This window comes from Cornus florida, unplaced genomic scaffold, assembly GCF_030987335.1.
Source record: "Cornus florida cultivar Cherokee Brave unplaced genomic scaffold, ASM3098733v1 CherokeeBrave_3.0.0_Hap2_Chr05, whole genome shotgun sequence".
Taxonomy (NCBI): Eukaryota; Viridiplantae; Streptophyta; class Magnoliopsida; order Cornales; family Cornaceae; genus Cornus; species Cornus florida.
In genome coordinates, this window is record NW_026775575.1 from 64822227 (window position 1) to 64846381 (window position 24155).

The 24155-nt window shown below is 36.6% G+C and overlaps 1 protein-coding gene across 1 annotated transcript in view; it reads right to left on the bottom strand.

The window, feature by feature from the left end:
* Positions 1–262: 262 nt before the first annotated feature.
* The window catches only part of LOC132306662 (uncharacterized), a 40284-nt gene continuing 16391 nt past the window's right edge, over positions 263–24155 (bottom strand). The window contains exon 8 of the mRNA XM_059804156.1: positions 263–395. Coding sequence (XP_059660139.1) covers positions 390–395 — 6 coding nt within the window. The 3' untranslated portion in view covers positions 263–389. The remainder of the gene's footprint in view (positions 396–24155) is intronic.

The window sequence follows — 24155 nt, forward strand, 5'->3', positions numbered from 1 at the left end:
GCAAAACCTAGAACGAAATGGTGTTTGGCCCTTGGCCACACCTCATACATGATCATAGAAACCCTACGAAACAGAAAGAATGGAATTCTCACACCCGATGCATAAGTTATGAAGGAATTAGTTAGCATTTTTTTAATATTTTCTTAATAAACCATGAAAATGAAAGTACATAGAATACAAGATAAATGTCATTGGCCTCCGGCCTCATCTTATACATGTTGAATACAATGAAAAGAGTTCATTTACGTACACATTACATAAATGGAATCAAAGAATACAAGTTTGATACATAAGGCTACCAAATGATATTTCATGCTAACATTTGCATGAAATGGAAACTCGAAGTTACAAGCCATCCCAATGAACGACAAGCATCACGAACCAAGTCTTCATACCTGAACAAATCCCCCAGTAACTTCGTGGTGAGTAAAAAAGTTTACTCGTAGAGAATAACCATACATCGACTCGATTTCTTTCAGATTTTTATACTAACATGTAATAGTTCAAAAGGGTCATGCCACCTAACGTCTACGTCAAGATGAGACTAAGGGATCATCTTAAGCTACCATAGAGTATAAACAACAAGAATCATGATACACATACATATTTGAAACAAGTCAAGATTGGAATAATCCAAGGAACACGACAAGAAGAATACTTGAAAATAGATCAACATGAATTGTATTATCAATACAATTAAGCAAGGTTTGGAATCAACACGACAAAAGAATACTAGAATATAAGGATCACATTATCAATGCAATTTACATGATTATAACATACCAATTAACACGACAAGAAGTATACTCGGATATAAGTTAACAAGAATTACATTATCAATGCAATTAACATGATTGGAGCATTCCAATTAACACGATAAGAAGTAATACATGAAATCGAGGACATGGCATAATATATATGCAATAAACAAGATTGGATCATTCCAATTAACACAACAAGATTTATACATGAGATCAAAGACAAGGCATAATATCTATGCAATGAAACAAGATTGGGACATTTCACGTAACACGATAAGCTTAAATCTTTAAGGAATATCAACTTGAAATTTAAAGAGTGAAATCAACCAATGTGGAAACTCAGATATCGCCCAGATTAAAACCGTACTCTTAGGATCACTTTAGGGTTACTAACCCATGGGTACCTTCCCCTAGTGCACACTATAGTGTAGGGAGCTCTCTATCTCCTATACTAGAACAATGTCCTAGCCATGTCAATTCTTGATTGATATCGCAGGTCCCAAAATCAACAAGTTGTGCAAGTCATGATCGTATAAAAATATAAGATATGCATTAACCACGTTTCATGCACAACCAAGATTTTGGAACATACAAGTCATGCCCTAAGTTCTCAGCTATAATGGCATGTGAAATGTCAAGAAATCATAGTATGCATCTATATAGATTAGAACCAAGATATGTAGCACAGGAAATCCATTGAAGTAAATATACTACAAGTATAAGATATATGATATCAATTACTGCTAAACAACACATGTAATTAAACCATTCCAAGACAAATGTACAAGTCTATGAAGTACATTACTAAAACCAAGATACAAGGGGTCATAATTAAATCGATGGAAGTATAAAAGGGAATTTAATCTACTAAAGGGATTAAATTATCAAGATTACAAGGCAAGTCAAGGATCATGTCAAGACAAGTTCAATATCAAGTTACATGTTTATTACATACAAAACACAACCATGTGGATCAAGTTCCATACAAAGGAAATAATTAAATATAAGTTTCAAAACTTATCCGATTGTTCTCAAATTGGCACATGTGAGGGAACTTGTCAAGAAAAGCATGAATTCCTAATTAGAAACTTAATCAAGACCAAGGAGTCATTGAATGGATTTTAATTAATCCTTTTAATTAAAATCCCTAGGTTTTGAAATTCATCCAAATGATCTCAAATTAATTTATGCTATACAACATGTCAAGACTTGATTTAAAAGCATGTTACAAGTGAATTTCATACAATGAACGGCCATGAGTATTCAACTTTAATATTAAAAAAAAAAATAATTATTGAGAGGTTTCAAAACCTAATCAAATATTATAGATTTAATATATATGAAACTATATGACATGCATATCAAGAATGTCAAGTCGGAATTCCAATTGAGTGAATAGTACACTCATAATAAATTAATTAAATATTACTAGATTTCCAAACTTCTCCGATTACTCTCAAATTAATCTATGTTGAACAGCATGCTAGACTCTAATATAATATAGTAACACACATTGATTTCAAGCTAGTTAAGACCACATGAATTAATTATTTATTCAACATAAATATTAAATAAAATCTTGATTACTTGTCCAAATGCTCTAAATTTAATATATGTCAATGACCATATCAAGGGGTAATATACTATCATGACACAAGTTTAAAACATGCTATAACCCATCGGGAAAATCAAATCTCACACATGAAAATTAAAAAAATAAAAATTCTAGATTTGATATCCAAGCATGTATATGAATTGTATAAGAATCCATATCATGTAATACGACAAGAAAATAAATTATAACACCCCCCACCTCAATTTGAGATGAAAATCTCAAAAGCCCACCGAAATAAAAGTGCTTTGAATCCGACGATACCGAAGGGTTTTGTCGAGGACAACACAGTGAACAAGAATCCGAAGGAAGCCCCATGAAAATCACAACTTGACTTCAAACCCAAACTCAAAAAATGGTCAGAAACGGGTTCTAATAATGGGGAAAGGTAGAGCACATCGAGAGGAACGATAACCGTTAAGGCCGAAGACTTTTCACTTAGGAATAATGGATCAAAAGAGGAGAGAGAAGGTGGCAGCTCCATGGGCATCCATGGCTGCCGGCCAAGAGAGGAAGAAGAAGAGAAAAATCTAATTTTTCTTCTTTAAGTCCCCTATTTATAAAAAATCTCAAAAAGTGCCCCGAAAGGGTCCCGCCGGGTCTGGAAAAGTGGATTTTGAGTAAATGCGCTCAAATGACAAAACTCTATGAACAAAAAAGATTCTAAATAAGAAAACATGAATAATGGAAGAAATGGCGTTGAAAACTAAGTCCCGAGTAGAGAGATATGGCCCAAACAAGTTTGGCGACAACCGGAGCCGGAAACTCTGAAACTGGAGAAAAAAGACCAGAATGGAATTCTAAGAGTACACGACTCGATGAAATGTGAAAATGAATCTTGTACGAGGATCCAGGCTCCAGACAAGGTATTTTTGCGATAACTTTCGTTAATTGCACAATGACCTATGCAAAAAGGGTTAACTACACTCATGACCCAGAATGAAAATATCTTCCAAAAATATTTTCTTAAAAACCTCTGAAATAAAATATCTTCAAAAGATATTTTCAAAAAAACCCAAGAAAAGAAAATAATTGCAAAAAACAATGCATCCATACCCTTATGGACACTAGGAGCAACCAGAGTACTTTCTTGCAAAAGTAAAGATACGTATTTCGTGGAAACCACTAAGGATGAAGATACATGAAGTCAAAAACTAACTCCAAGCACGACAAGTGAGGTTTTGCCAACAAAGTGACAAACGGAGAAAAGACGAAATAGGGAAAATGATAAAAAAAAACGAATAGTGTCCGAAAAGTGAAAATGATTCGGTCCTTAAAGGAAGTTGTCAATCTAAACGAAAGAGCCTCAGAAACCATTTCTAAACACTCGAGACGACACTAAGTGACAAGAAACAGAACTCGGAAAAGAAAATTAAACAGAAAAAAATTTATCCGTAAAATTTCAGAAAAAGGAAAGAAAGGAAAATGACTGGGTCATTATATGCATATTTGTTGAGTTTATATTTTGAAAAATCAAAAAAATTGAAAAATTGAAATCTAAAAAGAAAATGTTGGATCAAACACTCCATGAATGCTTTGACCCCTTCAAAGTATGATCGCTTCACCCCTTTTTTTCAAAAACTGAATTTGATGAAAAATGGATGAATTCTGCCTTTTGGAATCTCTGAATCTTCAATTATGCTCTAATTCTAATGAGATAGAAAACAATATTCCTAAATCACTCTTGTGTTTATGTGTGTTCTCAAAAATAAAATAAGAAAAATCAGATTGGATAAAAGAATATTTGATGATGAACAACACTCCTAAATCACTAGAGTAATCTAAATCTCCTTAACTGACACCATGAAACCCCCTAACCACTTGAACCACCCATTCACGGCACCTCGTAACAAAATTCCATCTGCATCTTCTCCCACTAATGGCATTCTCTCTTCATCCCCTCCATTCAGCCATCCTCCTCAGCTCATCCCTCAAAGTCTACCACAATTAAAAACCCCACCTCTTCGCAATATTAGAACAACATTCTCATCTAGAAAACCTCCCATTCATCCCTTTTGTCTTGTAAAATAAAAGCTCTTGCCTCCCCATCTACCCGCATTCAACCCCTCCACTGACACGTAGGGTAAAACCCCATTAGAAAAGTACTTCATCCAAAGGGAAGGAGGTGATGTAATCATATCAACAAGCCAAAAGAAGCTCATTGGCTAGTATTAGGTCCTCGTTGCAAAAGGATAGAACCAGAAACCCAAGTAATAAGACCATTGCTGAGGTGGATTACCTTCCTAAGGGGATGGATATTCAAATAATGGATGTATACAAGTTTGATCTCATTATTTATGTGGTTAGGCTCAAAGATCTGCTTAAGGCTAAAGAGGAGTAGTTGAGGATTGTATTTACTGCTTCTTCATGTAAGAATGGTGATAATAAGGAGGCTCGCTTTGAAGTTCCATTGACTGCACCACCACCAAAGGTTCATATTGGCTGTCACACGCCACCACTTCAAACTTGTATCAGTAACGGTTGTCCCCACCCACGTACATGAAGGTATTTCAAATTTGAATTGTGATTGTGATGTGACAGTTGCTTTTCCTTTTTCTTCAGTACAACCCACATCCTCACCTGCAGAGCAGTTACACTTGATTCAAGGGAATACTTTGTCTATTCAGTCACCTAACCATAATGACTTGTCCCAAGCCAACCAACCTAATCTTATACCAACTAAGTCGCAACCTCAGCTCTAGAATCTGGTTCACCATCAAATCATAGCAATAAGCAGTGTAAGAGGAGTTGGTCCTCTATTGCCCAGTCTTAACGATCTGACTGGAAATTCCACTACTATAAACCTACCTAAAAGGACGATACTTTTTTGGTTGATCCACTTACAGAGGTGAGGACTATTGGGCTAAAAATTGGCAGTGCTGTGTTGTGGGAACTTTCAGGAATATAATGCCATATAGGGTAATATCTGAACAAGCTCACAAGCTTTGGGGTGGCAGAGGTCTTAAACATGTTGTTGCTAATTCAAAAGGTTTTTCTTCTTCAAATTTGACTCTGTGGAAGCCTGTAGGGCCAATAATGGTATTTGGTTAGAAAACCAGTCTTTCTCAAGCTTTGGAGCCATGATTCTGGTACTCATACTCCTAAATCAGAATCCATTTCAATATGGATTAAGTTATTTAATATTCCCTTTGAGTTTTACACCCCTCAGGGTCTAAGCTACTTGGCAAGTGTAGTGGTCAAACAAAAATTCGTAGATGCTTGTACTCAAGACAGAAGCAGAATTGACTATGCTCGAATTTGTGTGGAGATCAATCATCTTTCCCCCTTACCTAAGGCATTTTAAGTCAGAATGGAGGGTGATGAATTGGAAACAATCAAAATTCATTACCCTAGATTCCCTAAAATATGTACAATTTGCTCATCCTTTGGCCATGGGATGGAGTCTTATATGAGCTCTAAACTACTATTAAACAATGTATTGATTGGTGATCCCAATCATAACACATGGCAGCTTGTTACTAGAAATAAGGGAAGAACTTCTTGCCATCCTATCCCTGACCCCTTTTCTAATGCTCCAGAGCCATACCAGAAAGATACTTCCACTTCAGAATTACCTCATGAATCAGCTACAGTGGCCCCTTGTGAACCAACCAATGAGCCATCCACTAGAGTATATGCAGAGTCATACCAGAAGTATGCTTCCACTTCGAAAACACCTCATGAATCAACTACATGGGGGCCTCATAAACTAACCATTGAGCCATCCACTGGAGCATGTGCAGGTTCTTTTCCTACTAATTTGATATACAACCCCCCTTCTCCTTTTACCATACACTGCATCTTCACAGCAAGATTTAGTTCATTCTTCTCCAGTCCCTAGCAACTGTAAAGCAATTAAATTTATGATTGATCTCTCCCCCCATAAGATTAAGACTCAATAGCTTACTCTCCATACTTCTGCTCCATGTATTCTAGCCAACTTTTTTGATGCCCTACCATTGGATAATGGTAATGGGGATGACCTGGCATTGGCCAAGGTTAATTCAGGAATGCTATCCTCCTCTGATGAAAAGACCTTTAATAGGGCAGACGCTAACTCCTCTCCTACCATTGATAAGATTCTGAAACCAAGGAAACCAGTGCACACAAAACATTCTAAGATTGCTAAGAAGGCAATAAAAATAAAACCATTAGCAAATAGTGTTACCCTGAAAGGGTTTAGGGGGCTTTACAACCTAACCTCTTTTTCTTAATGAATTGGGCTGCTTGGAATATTAGAGGGCTCAACTCTACCCTTAAACAAATAAAGGTTAGATGTCTCATTAGAGATTCTGGATTAAGTTTATTGGCTATTTTGGAAATAAAAGTGTGTAGTTCTAATATGCACAGAATTCACCCATTTATTGCTCCCCAATGGCGCATCAAGTGTAATTACCTGTCTTCAGTGTTAGGCAGGGTTTGGATCCTATGGGATCCTCTGAAAATCTCCCTTATTTCTACTATGAAACATAATCAGGTCATTAATTGTTTTATTGAGATTATTGACCCAAATGTTAGAGTTCTTGCCTCCTTTGTGTATGCTGCTAATACTGCAGTGGATAGGAGGGATTTCTGGAGAGCATTGAACCTGCATTATACCTCAAATGAACCATGGATTTTACTTGGTGATTTCAATGTCTTCCTACATGTGAATAACTTATTTGGTGGGGCTCTTAGATGGACTATTGGGATGAAGGAGTTCAAAGATTGTTTGATATATAATGGATTCGAAGACATGAGGTATTCTGGGGTGTTTCACACTTGGTCTAATGGGAGTTATGGATGTGTAAACATTTTAAGGAAGCTTTATAGGCTTCTTATCAACCATTCATGGATGACTTTATTCCCATAGGCTAAATGTAAATTCCTACCACAGGGGATCTTTGATTATTCTCCAATGGTGGTTAGATTTGGGACCCTCACACCAAGAAGGAACTCTCCATTTAGACTCTTCAACTTCTGGGCTCTTAACCCTTATTTTCTTCATATTATGTCACAAGCTTGGCAGCTTGAAGTCCATGGTTTAAGAATGTACATCCTTGTAAAGTAGCTTAAGGCTTTAAAGGGGCCTCTCAAACAGCTGAATAAAAACAGTTGTAGTGATATTTCTTCTAAAGTGAATGCTTGTAGGGATGAGCTTGACCTCTGTCAAAGAAGCCTTGATTGTAATCCAACTGATGCCCTGTTAAGATTAAATGAGAATGAGCTTTCAAACAAAATTTTGGAACCCTCACTTGCAGAAGAAATATTTTTCAAATAAAAAGCTCAAGTGCATTGGTTAAAGGAGGGGGATTAGAACACTTCATTTTTTATGAGAAGTTTCAGCTCCAAAGCAAATAGGAGGAAAGTGCAGTCTATCAATGATTCCAATGGCAATCTAATTCATAGTGATGAAATGAAAAAGGGAAATTCTCTCACATTTCAAATTAATTTTGGGACATTGCTCCTCACACTACTCAGGTATGGCTTCCCTCTCACCCTTTATTTTTAAGTCTGTTCCCTCCCATTTCATTCATAGCCTTACATCCATTCCCACAGACGTGAAAATCAAGTCATGCATTCTCTCATTTCATCCCTATAAGAGTCCAGATCCAGATGGGTTTAATTCATCATTTTTCACTAATGTTTGGCCTATAAATGTTCAAGATGTCATACTTGTTATAAGGGATTTTTTCATCTCAAGGAGAATGCTGACTGAAATCAACTCTTCCTATATTGTACTTGTCCTAAAGGTCCATAATCTTTCAAATGTCAATGATTTCAGGCTAATCTCTTATGGCAACTTAATTTACAAAACTATATCCAAACTCTTAGCCTTGAAACTTGCCCCTGTTTTCCCTTCCCTAATTAGTCCAAGCCAAACTGCCTTTGTAAAAGGCAGGCATATTGCTGAAAATGTCACAATGGCACATGAACTGTTAAATGGTTACAATAGATCCAATCACCCACCAAACTGTACTTGATCTAAAAATTGATCTTGTCAAAGCCTTTGATTTAGTGCATTGGCAATTCATCCTTGATGCTCTTCAGTTGTTTAGATTTCCTGGTCCATTTGTTCATTGGGTGTCCCAATGTATCACTACACCCTCCTACTCATTTTCTCTCAATGGAGAGTTGTTTGGTTTTTTTCAAAGGCATGAGGGGAATAAGGCAAAGGGACCCTATTTCTCCTATGCTTTTTTTCATTGTAATGGAAGTGCTCATATTAACCATTGATGCTCATATTAGGCTTAACCCTAATTTCAAGTTTCATCGGAGATGCAAGAGGTTGTCCTTTCACATTTAACATTTGCAGATGACATAACGATCTTCACACATGCCTGTTTACCTTCATTGCAAACCATTCTTAATACACTCAATGCTTTCTTTTCTTGCTCTGGTTTTCATATGAACTTTGCAAAGTGCAAAGCTTTCTTCTCAAGAGTGGATGGCCAAATAAAGGCTGTAATTTTAAATCTACTACAATTTGAGGCTGGTAATTTTCCTATCACTTATCTTGGGTTGCCATTTTCACCCTCATCAATCACAACAAGAGAGACTGTCAAACCTTGGTTGAAAAGATCACTATAAGGGTGGGATGTTGGACATCTAGATTCTTATCTTATGCTGGTAGGGTTGTACTCATTAAGGCCGTTCTCTGCTCTATTCAGTCCTATTGGTCACAGGCTTTTATTCTCCCAAAGAAGGTTTTTGAACAAATTAACCAAATCCTAATGAGGGTTTTCTGGTCTGGTGTGGAGCTCAAAAAGAGGGGAGCAAAGTTTGCTTGGCAGGCTGTTTGCAGACCAAAGATCCATGGGGGTTTGGGGTTTTCAGACCTTGAACTCTCAAATATCATTGCCAATCTAAAGCTTTTGTGGAAATTGTGCTCGAGAAAAGACAGCTTGTGGGTGGCTTGGTCTTACTATTATTTAATTAAAGCTAAGTGTATGTGGTCAATTAGGCCAACTGCTCTCAGTTCAGGGTTTTGGAGGAAACTTTTAAGGTTAAGGGATATGATAAGAGGCATTATAAGAAATAAGGTGGGGAATGGGGTTAACACAATGTTATGGTTAGATTTCTGGTTGCCTAATGGTCCAATAGTTAGACAGCTTGGCTTGAATGATATAGAAATTCTTCAACTAGACTCCTTAGCCACAGTTGATAGTCTAATTTTCACAAATCACTGGCTGATCCCCACATCATTACAGTACTCACAGTTCTTCCAATTCTAAGAGTTCATAAACCAGCTGCAATCTCTTCCTGCACCTTCTAGTGAACAAGATAGTATTGTGTGGTTACCTAGTCCCACTAGAGAGTATTTATTCTCTCACACTATCTCTTACTTCACTCCACCATCTCTTTCATTTGCTTGGAAGCACCTTATTTGGTTCAAGCACCACATACCTAAACACAACTTCACTTTTTGGCTTGCTGTAAGAGGAAGGCTCTATACCTTTGACTCCAAACCAATGATTAACCAACATTATGTTAATATGTGCTATCTTTGCTGGGCGGAGTGTGAATTTATGGACTAACTTTTCTTCAATTGCACCTATAGTTCTCAAATGCGAAGCTTTATAAAGCGCACTGCTGGTTTCTACATACTTCCCAATTGTTGGACAGACTTAGCTTAATGGTGTTCTAACCATTAGAACTCCTCAAAATTTTTAGCCCACAAACTGTTATTGTTTGTTGCGTTATACTTCCTATGGAAGGAGAGGAATGCAAGGGTTTTCAGAAATGTTGCTTCTCCTCCACAACTTATTATTTCTCAGATAAAATCATGCACCAGAGCAAGACTTGTTGTTGTTACATTGAGAAAATCTTCAAAATTGAGACTTATTTCCAATGAACTAGACCTTTGAAACCTCTTTGTACAGGCCTGCTCTATTTCTTTTGCACAAAGCTGGCTACTGGTATGACATTCTCAGCTTAACATTATTGGAGTTATTCACAATGTGGGATTGAGAATTCAAGTTTGGAAGTGTTGCTCGAAGTTTCTGATCTACCTAGTGTCCAAATGTCATTGTGAAGACATGGTGGTGTTCTTGGAGTTTTATTAGTCCTTATGCTGATGGTTGTGCTTTTTTGAGCTATTTGAACCTTTTGAGTTTTACTAGGCCTTATGTGTTAGGAATTATTGTAATACTTCTAATTTAAAAGGATAGACCTGGAATTTATTTAATTGTTTAAGTTGCGTTTTATTTATTTAATGGTGAATTTGTTTTGATTTAATTGTGAATTAATTGTAAATTGTTTGATTTGTTTTAATTGAATTTTAAATTATTTAATTGTTTATTTGAATTGCTTGTTACTTGGTTAATTATGTGTTTAAGTTACATGACTTGTTTAATTTAATTAAATTGTTTGATTTGTTTGCATTATGTTTTCTTTAGTAGAATTTATTGTTTTCCTTTAATTGAATTGATTATTAAATGTTTTAATTAATTATTAGTTATAAAAATATAATTAGGGTTTTTGTTTTTAGAAGTCACGTATGTAGCCGACGCAGGTTTTAATTAAGTTTTCTCTGGGCCGATTAGGATTTTGTTAGGGCTTGAATTAATTTAGGTTTTGTATAACTGTATAAATAAACATAATAAAGTTAGGCCTAGGGTTTTAGAACCCTATTCACGTCTATGGAGGTAGAGAAAGGACAGAGGAGGGATTTCAGTAGGAATCGCCAGAACTTTTGAAGAGATTTTGAACAAAAGTCTCAAAGGCAAGTTCTAATTCTAGCTCTTTTCCTTTGGCTCGTGTTCTTTGCACGTCTAATACAACTCCAGGGGACGATGAAACACTAAAAATGGAACTGGTTCGCATGTTTGTATGTTTTTCTAGCAGTATGTGTTTTATGAACTGTTATTTGCTTGTTTTAATTTTCTTGCTTATCCCATGGTTTAATTGATGATAGATGATGATTAAAACCTTTAAATTAGTTCTGGAACACCTTGGGGAAAATATTAAACTGAATATAGTTCACGTGGGTGATCACTTGAACAGCACGTTCATGAATGGAAAATTATCCCGGTTTAAATTCTTTGTGTCACAATTCATGTTTAATTGATATCGTTGATTGAATAAGGAATTAAAATATTTCTTGATCACACTGGAATCTAATTTAAACACTTTGGAACCCTAGGGATGAAGGTTAGTTCATCAGAAACTCACCAGAATTGAAAACGATGAAGACACAAGAAGAGAGACGGCTCAAAGTTTAAAGAGCAGGCTCTTTGGAAACAAAGAGCAGGCTCTTAAAATCAAAGAGCCGGCTCTTAGGGGACTTGGAGCCAGCTCCAAGACTATGAGAGACAGCTCCTAGCAAAGAAGAGCAGGCTCTTTCAGTTGGGTTCCAGTTTTTGGTTTTTCTGCGACCTGTTTGGCTACAGAACTTGGATTTTGGGATTTTCAGATTATGGAGGAAGCTATACTTGGGTATTTTGAGGTTTTCTAAGTCTTATTAACCCTTTAGAGAGTGGATTAACGAAAAATAAATCAACGGATGCTCGGGACTGAACCGTAGACAATTGTTATAATTGTTATTTGTTTTATTAAACTAGTCTACTGTTTTTGGATGGAAAAGATTTTAAAATTTCTTAAAATCTTAAATAGAAATTCTTTGAGTAAATTTCTCTGTTAATCAGGTTCTTGTGATATTAAATAAGTGTGTGAATATTTATATTATAATAGGCTTATTAGGAATTAAAGCGGTTTACTGTTTCTGGATGGATAGTACTTTAAATTGCTTAAATCTTAGGATAGCAATTCTTAGTAATGGTTTGATAGTTAATTATGTTACAGTGTTATAAAACTAAGCATGTGAACTCTTATATTTTGTTATGCTTGCTTGGAGGTAATTGGTTTACATGTATAATCTGTAAAATCAATTAATGTATTATGCGGAGTGGTTTTAATCAAGACTGTTAATTTACGAAATTTTAGCAGTCTTGATATGGAACAATTGATGCTTATGTTTTAATATTTCTATTATCAATTGTGGATTTTATGGATTAGTTGATAGTTATAATTGCTATTTGTTCTATCAACTACTGGACGGATTGGACTGTATGCATCGGTATGGGACGGTGACATACTAGGTTTGGATTAGACCAAAGTGCTAAATCTTACATATTTTGGAATAAGGGTACGGATTATAAAAACATAATTCTCCTTATATTTAAGTCTGTGCGGTTGAATAAGTTGAACGAGTTACTGGATCTCTTTTATAAGTCTGTGCGGTTGAATAAGCTAAATGACTTACTGGATTTCCTATGGATGGATAGGAACAGATTTTAAATATATTATTATGATACCGTAACTTGAGCTTAAGTCTTAGAGTCAACGGTTAGGAAGCGTATATGCAATAGGACACGTAGCTGGCTATGCTGGTTGAGGTGTACCCTGTTAGGCTTAGATAGTCATGCCCACTCAGATGCATTTTGCATGTTACCTTCTACTCAGGTTGAGACCCGTATCATAGTCCAGTGAGAGTCCATAGGGTGGATATATATATATATATATAGACACGGATTATATAGTTATTGTTGAGTTGGTTAGAGTATATATGCATATCGAGTCTCTGCTTGGATTATAGTAGGATAGAACTTGTTCTTGGGCCTGACCCACTCTTATTTTTCAGGTGTACGTCAGTTCTAGGCTTGAGCTTGTTCATGCTAAGTAGAGGCGACCACTCATTCTTCCACCGACGTAGGAGCTCTATTCATATGGTTTTCTTTTAGTTTTTCAGTTCAGTTTGGTTTTCTTATTAGGGGTTCACAGGATGGATTCCCGAGTTGTACCCTTGGAGGTTTTGGAGTTGGATTATTATTATCTGGGATTTTAAGTATTTAATTTTAAAGGATTTTATATTTTAGATTTCTTTCAGTTTAAACTATTATTTCTTAAATTCATCTTGTATTCTGTGTTCACTTTAAAATATTAATTGTTTGATATTCCCTTGGGTTTGGGCCTGGGCCTGATCAACCCGTGTCTCGGATCCGAGTGGTATCACAGTTGGTATCAGAGCACTCCAGGTTCAAGTGTCTCTAGGGTGTTTTGTATTAAGTCTTCCGCGTAGCGTTTTATCTTGATTAGAGCTTAAGTTTAGGATTCGTTGAATTCTTTTACGGTTTGCTCAGAATGTACTAATGTCTGTATTTCCGTGTTAACAGATGGTTAACGGTAGGAGAAGAGGACAGAACATGCAAGGAAATAAGAGGCAGAGGAAAGCGGCACGTAGGCAGCAAGAATGGCTACAGCGTCAGCTAATGGAAGAGGAGCAACTGATGAGCGCTAAAAAGTGTGTATTTAAACTCCTTAAGCTTAAGTATTCTAGTACTTTTATCTATCTTACTTTACCATTTTAGATTGATTTCGTATTATTTCCATTTTCAGGCACTTATCCCGAAAATAAGCTAACTCAGCCAAATAAGAGCAGAAATGAAGCAATTCTAGGATAAATCAAAGAAATGAGCCAAGTGGAAGCAAAAGGAAGAAAAAGGTGGAAATCAACATCTTTGATCGATCTCAGATCAAAGTTCGATCGATCCAACATAATCGATCTCAGCACTTCAAGATGGATCAGAGCCATGATGACATTTTTAGATATCTCAAAAGTTCGATCGATCTAACATCATTCTTCGATCGATCGAATTGCTTTGTCCTTATCCAAATGATTGATCTTATTTAGTTGTACCACCCTACCAACCACTTTTGTCCTTTTCCCAAAAATATCTTCAAAATATCTCAGATTTGTCTTTATCCAAAAAGTGCCACCAATGAAGATCGATCCAGCCTAAGTTCGATGGATCTCAGCCATGTTCGATCCAAGTCCAAGATTCGATTGATCGAACTTCCTCCAGTGCGAAAAAGTTAAATTTTCAGCTCATTGAAAGTTGTCTTTTATCCAATCATTGGGGAATATTGTGTGCACGACCCCAGCTCATTTTGGGTGTCATTTGACCTACCTATATAAGGATAAGGATTGCTTTTTACAAGGGAGAGCTAATATCACATCATACCATATCATATCATCTCTTGGAGAGCAAGCTTAGAGGAGGAGGAGGCTAGAGACACCATTGGAGACTCTTCATCATCCAAAGAACAAATCTCTACTATGGAGTTAGCCCTTGAGGGTTGAAGAAGCACTACCATGAGTGCTAGACATCCTCTTGGGGCTAGAGTTAGCCCCAAGCATGCTTTCTACATCTTGATTTTGTGTATTATTGAGGGATTAGTGTTGTAATACATGTTTTGGCACTTATATATATATAAATCTTGTTTATTCAATGATTTATGTGGTTTAATGTTTTCAATTAATCATTTCATTCTATCCATATGTCTATGTATGCTAGAATAGATGTTTATGTATTTGTCTCTATTTCTTGTGTTATTGATGCATGTCTATATGTATTAATGTTAAAGATCTAGAGATTGTCAAAACATAGTGCTTAAAGGAATGCTCTTGTCATTTTCTAGATGGTTCATGCTCATTTCTTGATGGATTATGCCTCTACCTTAGCTTAATTAGTTTAATTTCATATCATTAGCTTAATTGTAGTGTAGTGGTAGCATAGTTGTTAGATGAGAGGACAATCCATGCTTGTTGTTTGATGTTCCATACTTTTGAATGCAAGTAGCATATGTCTCTGACATTGTGGTATATTTGGCTTGTGAGCTTAATGAAAGGATTAATGACTTGCTAGATATGTTATGCTTTTCACATGCTATTTAGACAATATATACTTAATTGCTAGATATATTGTGCTTTTCACATGTTGATTAGACAATATATACTTAATTGGTCACCCTTGCTAATTGAATCAACTAAATATACACACACACATCAATATTGCAACACACATTTCCCTCATTAGTCACTAGTTAAGGGTGTAGAAAAGCATTGCTTGGTGGTGACCTTTAAACCCCAAGATTTCCCTTTCTCTTTCTTACTCCTTATTGCACTCAATTATTTAGTTTAATTTGCTCTTTAGTTTAATTAACCAACCGACCATTTGTTTGATCACTCGACCTACTAACCCTAATAGCGATTCCACAACCAAGTACAACTGCAATCCCTTGGGACGATCCCTACTCACCCTAACTATATTTTTAGTGAAGGTAGTAGTGGCTTTTATAAATGTAAAACTTGACCCTCGCCTTAATTGCACGCTCTTAAGCTTGTGGTGCGGCGACACACCATAGTTTTTGGCGCCGTTGCCGGGGATTAGGCAACGTCGTATTTGTATAATTCATTAGGAATTAGTACTTTTTTTATCGTGTCTTTACTTTTGTTTTTATTTTTCTTTAGATTACTTATTGTGTTTGTTCATCTTTGACAAGGAGCATTGAGCTAGTAGGCAAGCAAAAGAACATCCAAGCAAAGGAGCTAAGCAAGCAAGGAAAAATGCTAAAAATTTTTAAAAAATTGCTAAGCTAAGCTATAAATTAAGAGTTGAAGTGCTAAAGGACCTTTGTGAGCTTTTTCTTACTCAATCCCTTAGTTAAATCGTTGGCCCGCATGGAGGCTTGTTTTTAATTTATTAGATAAATCGTGAGCCCGCGTGGAGGCTTTTTTAATTGTTCTTTGCATATTGTTTGAGCATGGGAGTATGGGATCATTGTATGTGGAAGAAGTTTGTTGATTGTTGATTTGTTGCGAAAGAGGAGTGCTTGTTTATTTTGTTGTGATTTGTGTGTCGCTTGTAGTCGGGAATAGACCTTGTCATATCATACATTCTAGGCATTCACATGGAAAATCTAGAGGGTAATCTTGGTTACTTAAACCCACATTTCATGCAAAACCTACCTCTTAATCAACATGGCCCCGGAGTTTAAGCTCCAATTCCTCCAATGGTCCTTCGTGATCATTATAATCTTCATGCATACCATGCACCTACTTGCATTGTGTTGCCTAATTTTGAGGCTAATCAATATGAAATCAAGCCCGAGACCATTCAAATGTGTCCACTATTTTATGGCTTGGATGAAGAGGAACCATATAGGTATCTTAATAAATTTCTTGAACTGTGTTCCACCATGAGGTACATGGATGTCCCAGAGGAAGTTCTTAAATTACTTTTCTTCCCCTTCACGCTTAAAAATAAAGCAAAGCATTGGTTCAATACTTTAGGGGTAAATTCAATAACATCTTGGGCACAAATGCAAAATGAGTTTTTTTAAAAAATTTACCCCGTAAGTTTGACCAATGTGATGTGCGCTTCAATTAGAGAATTTTCTCAAAGGAAAGGAGAGTTGTTGCATGAGGCTTGGGAGAGATTGAATGACTTGCTACGAAAATGTCCACATCATGGTATTCCAAAATGGCAAGTTGTCCAATACTTCTATGAAAGCCTATCTGACATGCAAAAGGACATAGTTGATACCTCATATGGAGGTTCGTATTTTGGAAAACATGAAGATGACATTTGGCACTTCTTTGAAAAAATGAGTGAAAACTCTTTGCACAAATATTACACTTCTCGGCTTGATCATGGTTTTAATAAAAAGGAGAAAAGTGTAACAGTGTGTCAAATTGAAAGTTCAAGGGAAATTGTAGCCGAGGTTAAAACTCTTTCTCAAAAACTTGATCAATTCTTGTTGAATCAAAAACCAGCTATCAATGTATCTCCTTTTCATCATACAACTCATCTTTGTGAGTCTTGCATGACATCTTCAAGCGTTTTGCATACTACTTTCAATTGTCTCCATGGACATGTTGTTAATGAACACTTTGAACAAGTTAATGCTACATTTTCTCACCCCTATTCAAATGTATATGTTCCATTGAGGAAAGAAAGCTAAAGCCCTTATCAAGCTAAAAATTTTCAAAGAAAATATATTCCACTCATAAAAAAAATGGAGGTCCTCAAGGGTATGTTTCTTCTTCTTCTTTCCATCATTAAAGAATGAATGACCTCTCACATCCTCAAATGTATGATTCCCAAGTTAGCTTTCATTATCCTCAAGCACTTTCTAGTAATTCTACATTTGAAGATAAGGTTTTGATGGCCTTGGGTAGCTTAGAGAAGGATACCAACTTGTTGCATTCCCACTCTCGCTCCATATTAAAGTTTGAATCCCAAATTGGGACTATAGCTAATGCATTGAATGCAAGAGAAATTGGGAAATTGCCTAGTCAACCTGAGAGGAATCCAAAAGCCCAATTTTGTGTGGAAGCAAACCCTACATCGGGGTGTTCTTCTCAAGCTCAAGCGCAAGCCATCACCACCTTGAGAAGTGGTAAGCAAGTGGACAATAGGGTTGAACTACCAAAGGAAGATACTGAATCGGTGCAACCTAAAGTTGTCACCCATCCAATTCCCTATGAAAATGTTCCTAACCAGAACTCTCAATCTTCTCTATCATCCTCTCAAATTACAAAGTCTTGTGAGCCAAAAGCTCCATTCCCTTATGCTTTAAAAGAAACTTCACCTTATGGGAGGCAAGAAGGGAAAACACATGACATAATGGAAGTTTTTAAGCAAGTCAACATTAATCTTCCTCTTTTGGATGCCATTAAGCAAATTCCACTTTATGCGAAATTCTTGAAAGATCTTTACACACAAAAGAGGAAGAGCAAGGGACTAAGCCCTAAAAAAGTGTTCCTCACGGAGCAAGTGAGCTCCATTCTTCAACAAAACACTCCACTTAAGTTCAAAGATCCCGATGCTTCGACTATTTCCAGTGTAATCGGGACCCATGAAATTCGTAGAGCTCTTCTTGACTTAGGTGCAAGTGTTAATTTGATTCCTTACTCCGTATATGTCCAATTAGGGTTGAATGAATTGAAGCCAACCTTGGTAGTGCTTCAAATAGCCGATAGATCCGTCAAAACACCTAGGGGCATGGTTGAGGACATCCTTGTCAAAGTGGATAAATTATACTTTCCGGTTGATTTTGTAGTTCTTGATACCGAACCGGTTGCTAATCCCTCTAACCACATCCCAATCATCTTAGGAAGACCATTCCTTGCCACCGCAAATGCAACAATTGATTGTAGATCCAGGATTATGGACCTTTCTTTTGGCAACATGATGATCAAACTTAATGTTTTCCATGCAAGTCGACATCCCGTAGATGAAGATGAGTGTTGCCTTGTTGATGTGTTAGATGAGGTTGTTGAGGAATCAATTGCAACAATGGTAATGAAACAACAAATTGAGGATAGTCTTTCATCTCTTTTATCCGATGATCCTCTTGCTTCTTGTCTTCTTAAAATGTATGGAAGTTGTGGATTTGATGATGAAAAATCAATGAATGAAGTAAGCAATCTCATAGAATCTATTGCAAGCTTAGATTTTCCATCTTGGAAAACTCCAATAGAACCTTTCCTCCACTCTCTAGCACTCCACCGGTCTCATCTTTAGTCTCTCCACCAATTCTTAAGCTTAAAACTCTACCTTCCAATCTCAAGTATGCATTCTTAGGACCAAAAGAGACTCTTCCGGTTATCATTTCTTCAAGTCTTGAAAAAGACCAAGAAGATGCTCTCTTAAGTGTGCTTAAAGATAATAAGGAAGCCATAGGATGGAGTGTGGTGGATCTTAAGGGAATTGACCCTTCTATTTGTATGCATCACATACTTATGGAAGATGATGCAAAACCCTTTAGGGATGCCCAAAGGAGACTTAATCCAAACATGAAGGAGGTAGTTAAGAAAAAAGTTGTCAAACTCTTAGATACCGGAATCATTTACCCAATCTCCGATACCAAATAGGTGAGTCCAACTCAAGTAGTTCCCAAAAAATCGGAGATTACGGTGGTTGAGAATGCAAAGGGTGAGGAAATCTCTAAGTGTACCGCCAATTCATGGCGTGTATGCATTGATTACCGCAAATTGAATGCCGCCACTAGAAAGGATCACTTTCCTTTGCCATTCATTAATCAAATTCTAGAGAGATTGGCCGGGCAACAATATTATTGCTTCCTTGATGGCTATTCAGGGTACAATCAAGTAGCCCTCGACCCACTAGACCAAGAGAAAACCACCTTTACATGTCCATTCGTCACATTTGCTTATAGACGGATGCCTTTTGGTTTGTGCAATGCACCCACCACATTCCAAAGGTGTATGATGTCAATTTTCTCGGATATGGTGGAAGAGTATCTAGAGGTTTTCATGGATGATTTTTCTATTTTTGGGTCTTCATTTAATGCATGCCTCAACAATTTAGATCTAGTGCTTAAGAGATGTTGTGAAACTAACCTTGTACTTAGCTGGGAAAAAAGCCATTTTATGGTTTAAGAGGGTATTGTTTTAGGTCACGTTATCTCAAGGAGAGGAATAGAAGTAGATAAAGCGAAGGTCGACCTTATTTTTGAATTGCCTCCACCTTTAACGGTGAGAGAGGTTCGCTCCTTTCTAAGTCATGCTAGCTTTTACCACCGTTTTATCAAAGACTTTAGCAAAATTACTCGATCCTTGTGCAACCTTCTTGCCAAGGAAACTCCTTTTGTCTTTAACCAAGCATGCCTAGATGCTTTTCATAATTTGCGTAAATTATTATCATCTGCTTCTATCATGCAACCTCCCAATTGGTCATTGCCATTTGAAATCATATGTGATGCTTCTGATTATGCCATGGGGGTAGTTTTGGGACAAAGAGTGGGTAAGCTTCCTTGTGCCATCTACTATGCAAGTAAAACTTTCTCGGGAGCTCAATTGAATTACTCCACTACCAAGAAAGAATTACTGCCGTAGTGTATACTCTTGATAAATTTCGTTCCTATCTCTTCGGGTCCAAGGTTGTTGTTTATTCTGATCATGCCACCTTGAGACATCTATTGACAAAAAGGGAAACAAAACCTAGGCTAATTAGATGGATTTTGCTTCTTCAGGAATTCGATTTTGAAATCAAGGACAAGAAAGGCACCGAAAATGTGGTTGCCGGTCATCTTTTTAGGTTATCGATAGAGCCTTTCCCTAGTCTACCAATCTATAACTCTTTTCTGGATGAACAACTCTTTCAAATTTCTAATGGAAAAATGCCTTGGTCTGCTGACATTGTGAATTATTTGGCAATAGGCAAGCTACCAACTTCTTGGTCAAAGAACGAAAAGAATCGTTTCTTTGCCAACTTCCGGAATTACTATTGGGAAGACCCTGTCTTATACCGATATTGTCCAGATCAAATTGTGAGAAGATGCATTCCGAAGAGTGAAATTCCAAGCGTCCTAGTGTTTTGTCACACTCTTGCATGTGGTGGGCATTTTAGTGCAAAGAAGACCACTTTGAAGGTTCTTCAAAGTGGGCTCTTTTGGCCCACTATTCATAGAGATGTCTACAATTTTTGTAAATCATATGAGAGATGTCAAAAGATGGGGACAATGTCTAGAAGAGATATGATGCCCTTGACTAATATACTTGTTGTCGAGATCTTTGATATACGGGGCATTGATTTTATTGGTCCATTTCCTATGTCCTATGGTTTTCAATACATTCTTCTTGCTGTTGATTATGTTTCCAAGTGGGTGGAAGCATGTGCTACCAAAACAAATGACCACTAATTCATTAAATCCAATATCTTTACTCATTTTGGTATGCCAAGGGCTATAATAAGTGACGGGGGAAAACATTTTTGTAATCAATTCTTGAGGCACTTATTTCTTAAGTACTCTGTCACTTATAAGGTAGCCACTCCCTACCATCCTCAAACAAGTGGGCAAGTTGAAGTGTCTAACCAGGAAATTAAGCATATTCTTGAGAAAACGGTTAACATCACCCGGAAGGATTAGTCAAGGAAGCTAAATGATGCTTTGTGGGCTTATCGGACGGCATACAAGACTCCCATTGGCATGTCTCCTTATAGGCTTGTTTATGGAAAGCCTTGCCATCTTCCGATTGAGTTAGAGCATAAAGCCTTGTGGGCGGTTAAAAAACTCAATTTTGACCTTGATAAAGCCGGAGAGAATAGGCTACTTCAATTGAGTGAGTTAGAAGAATTAAGACACAATGCTTATGATAATGCCAAACTCTACAAAGAAAGAACCAAAGCCTTTCATGATAAGCATATTGTGAAAAAGCCTTTGGAACCCGATCAAAAAGCCTGGCTTTTCAACTCTAGACTGAAACTCTTTCCTGGGAAATTGAGAACCAAATGGGAGGGTCCTTATGAAATCGTCTCTGTTGCACCTCATGGGGCGGTTGAAATCAAAAATTTGAAGAAAGGAAACATTTTTAAGGTTAATGGACAGAGGTTGAAACCTTACATCGAGGGTTAAGTCTTTCAAAGACATTTGGAAGCTGCACATCTAGTTGACCCGGTGTATGAACACATAAAAGATTGCATTGGCAAGGGATCAGAAGTTTCGTTTGAGCTTAATCCAACAAGTTCTTCAAAGAACCATTTGTTGGGTGGAGTTCAAAGCATCTATCACCCCAACAAGGAGGGGATGCATTACAAGATCTTTGATCCGGGCTAAAAGAGCTCAATGTCTTGCTAGAGACATTAAAGACTAGCAAAAATATTTCGTAGGGTGTCAAAACCATATTCCTCCCTCATTTCTATCTTAAATTTCATTTCTTGCGAAGTTTAGATACTTGTTTTGGTTCATATGCATTGATAGGAACTGTGATTAGGATTGCATGATTTTTATGTTGTGATTGAGCATTTTGCATAAGTTCGATCGATCTCAGTAGAGAGTTCAATCGATCGAATTTCCACCTGCATCCAACACTTAGAAAAATTTTCCATCTGCATCCACCTGCATCTAAATCACCTCTCTGTCCCATCGTTTGAGCCTATTCTTAGATCAATCAGGAGACCTTCGATCGATCCAACTTCAAAGTTTGATCGATCTCATGATCCAACGCTTAGAAAAATTTTGAGCTTGCATCAACCTGCATATTTCACCTCTCTGTCTCATCGATCAAAACATTTCAAGATCAATCAGAAGTTCTTCGATCGATCTAACTCCAATGTTCGATCGATCATCAAGTTCTAACACTTAGCCAAATTTTTGAATCAAAAACCTACATATTTTTGCCCTCTGTCTGATTGATCGAATATTTTGTTCAAATCGATCTCAGCTCTTCAATTCTCTATTTTGACTTGGGTTTGACTCTATTTGACTTTTTAATTTTCAAAAATCCAAAAATTTTTATTTTATTTTATTTTATTTCATTTTGTTTAAAAAAATAAAAATAAAAAATAATAATAATAATAATAATAATAATTTTCACCATAGTGCCCTTATGTGTGGTCATGCATATTTTATGATTTAGGTAGGGCTTGATCTCATATCTCTCTTTTATCTTGTGATATATTGCCTTAGAATGCTTGATTATTCTTATCCCATTTGATATTTGATGTGAGTTTGCTAGTGTAGTTATTCAAGTAGGTTGTTGATTCCAAGTTTGGGGAAGACGTCTTTCGAAGTGGATCACTACCGAGCTTCATGTCTTTATCACCACGGTATACTCTTTCCATCTTTTTCATTGTTCTCATTGTACATTGAGAACAATGTGTGGTTTAAGTTTGGGGGTAAGGTGTCTTGTTTCATTCTACTTAAAGTTGAACTTTAAATGTATGATTGAGATTTGAGATCCATGATTAGCTATTATTTTGATTTTTCGAGGACTATATTGCTTAAAATTTAAAAATTGTTTGATTTAAGAGTCCAATACTTCTTGTATGTCTTGTGGATGCCATTTAGGAATAAATTTTTAAAAATTTTTTTTTAAAGATTGATATCATGCTTGCACTTATGGTCCACATCATCTTGATTTTGTGATTGTTTTGAGATTCACTCTAGGATTCTACACTAGCACAGGCGCACACTAGCATTCATTTGTGGGGTACATGCTTTGTTGATTATTGAATTGGTTATATCCCAATTGGGCTAGTAGTGCATTGAAAGCTTTCATTCTTGATAAAGATGGATAACAACCCATTTTCACTAAGTAGCCAGGATTCTAGCCTCATCAAGCACTGAACTTATCGTGCCGAAAGGTGGAGGGCCCAAACTCTAGGTTAATAATTGAATTCAAAAAATAAAAAATAAATAAATAAATAAATAAAAAGTGAGGACTTCTCCCAAATGGTGAGAAGTGGGAAATGATTAGATGGAGGTTATCTTGATTTGTAGCCTAGTTGATTTGAGCTTCTAAGTCTGTAGGGGTGTTTGAACACTTAGTGCCCTAAAACCATCTGGTTTGGGAGTCATTGACCTAACGCTCAACCTTATGAATCACTAAAAAGCTTAATAGATCAATACATTGCACCATGCTTCCATCTTTGATCCTCAATAAAAATAATAAAAAAAAAAAATTTGAGTGAAAAGAATAAGCGCACCTAGAACAATAAAGCTTTAATAAAAAATCCACTTTTTGTCTTGATGATCGGTACTAGATCTGTGTGCTAGTTTGAGGGTAAGGATGTGATTAATTCTTTAGTTGGCTAAGATAGTAACACATTTGATGCCGGTCCACTCAAAAGGATTCTAGAGTTGTTTTGATTTGCATGATCATTTTCTTGATGTGTGGAGGACCATATTTGTTGGCTTGATATTGAGATTTTGGGAGGTTGCTCGGAAATGTTTGAAACATTGTATACTTGAAGTAGTTTTCTCCCAATGCTTGCTTGCAATATTGGTGCCTCTTCTGAAAGAATGAGCTTAATGTTTGTGGGTACCATTTCTGGAAACCCTCACGAGACTTCACTCATCCACTAGGGGTAACCTAGGGGTTTAAAAGGCTTGTTGCATATGCTAAATGCAATCGTGTTCCCTACGAAAGTGGCGTTATCCATTTATTGTTTTCTAGATTCATAGTTGTATAGTTGTTCATTTCATTCCTTTAC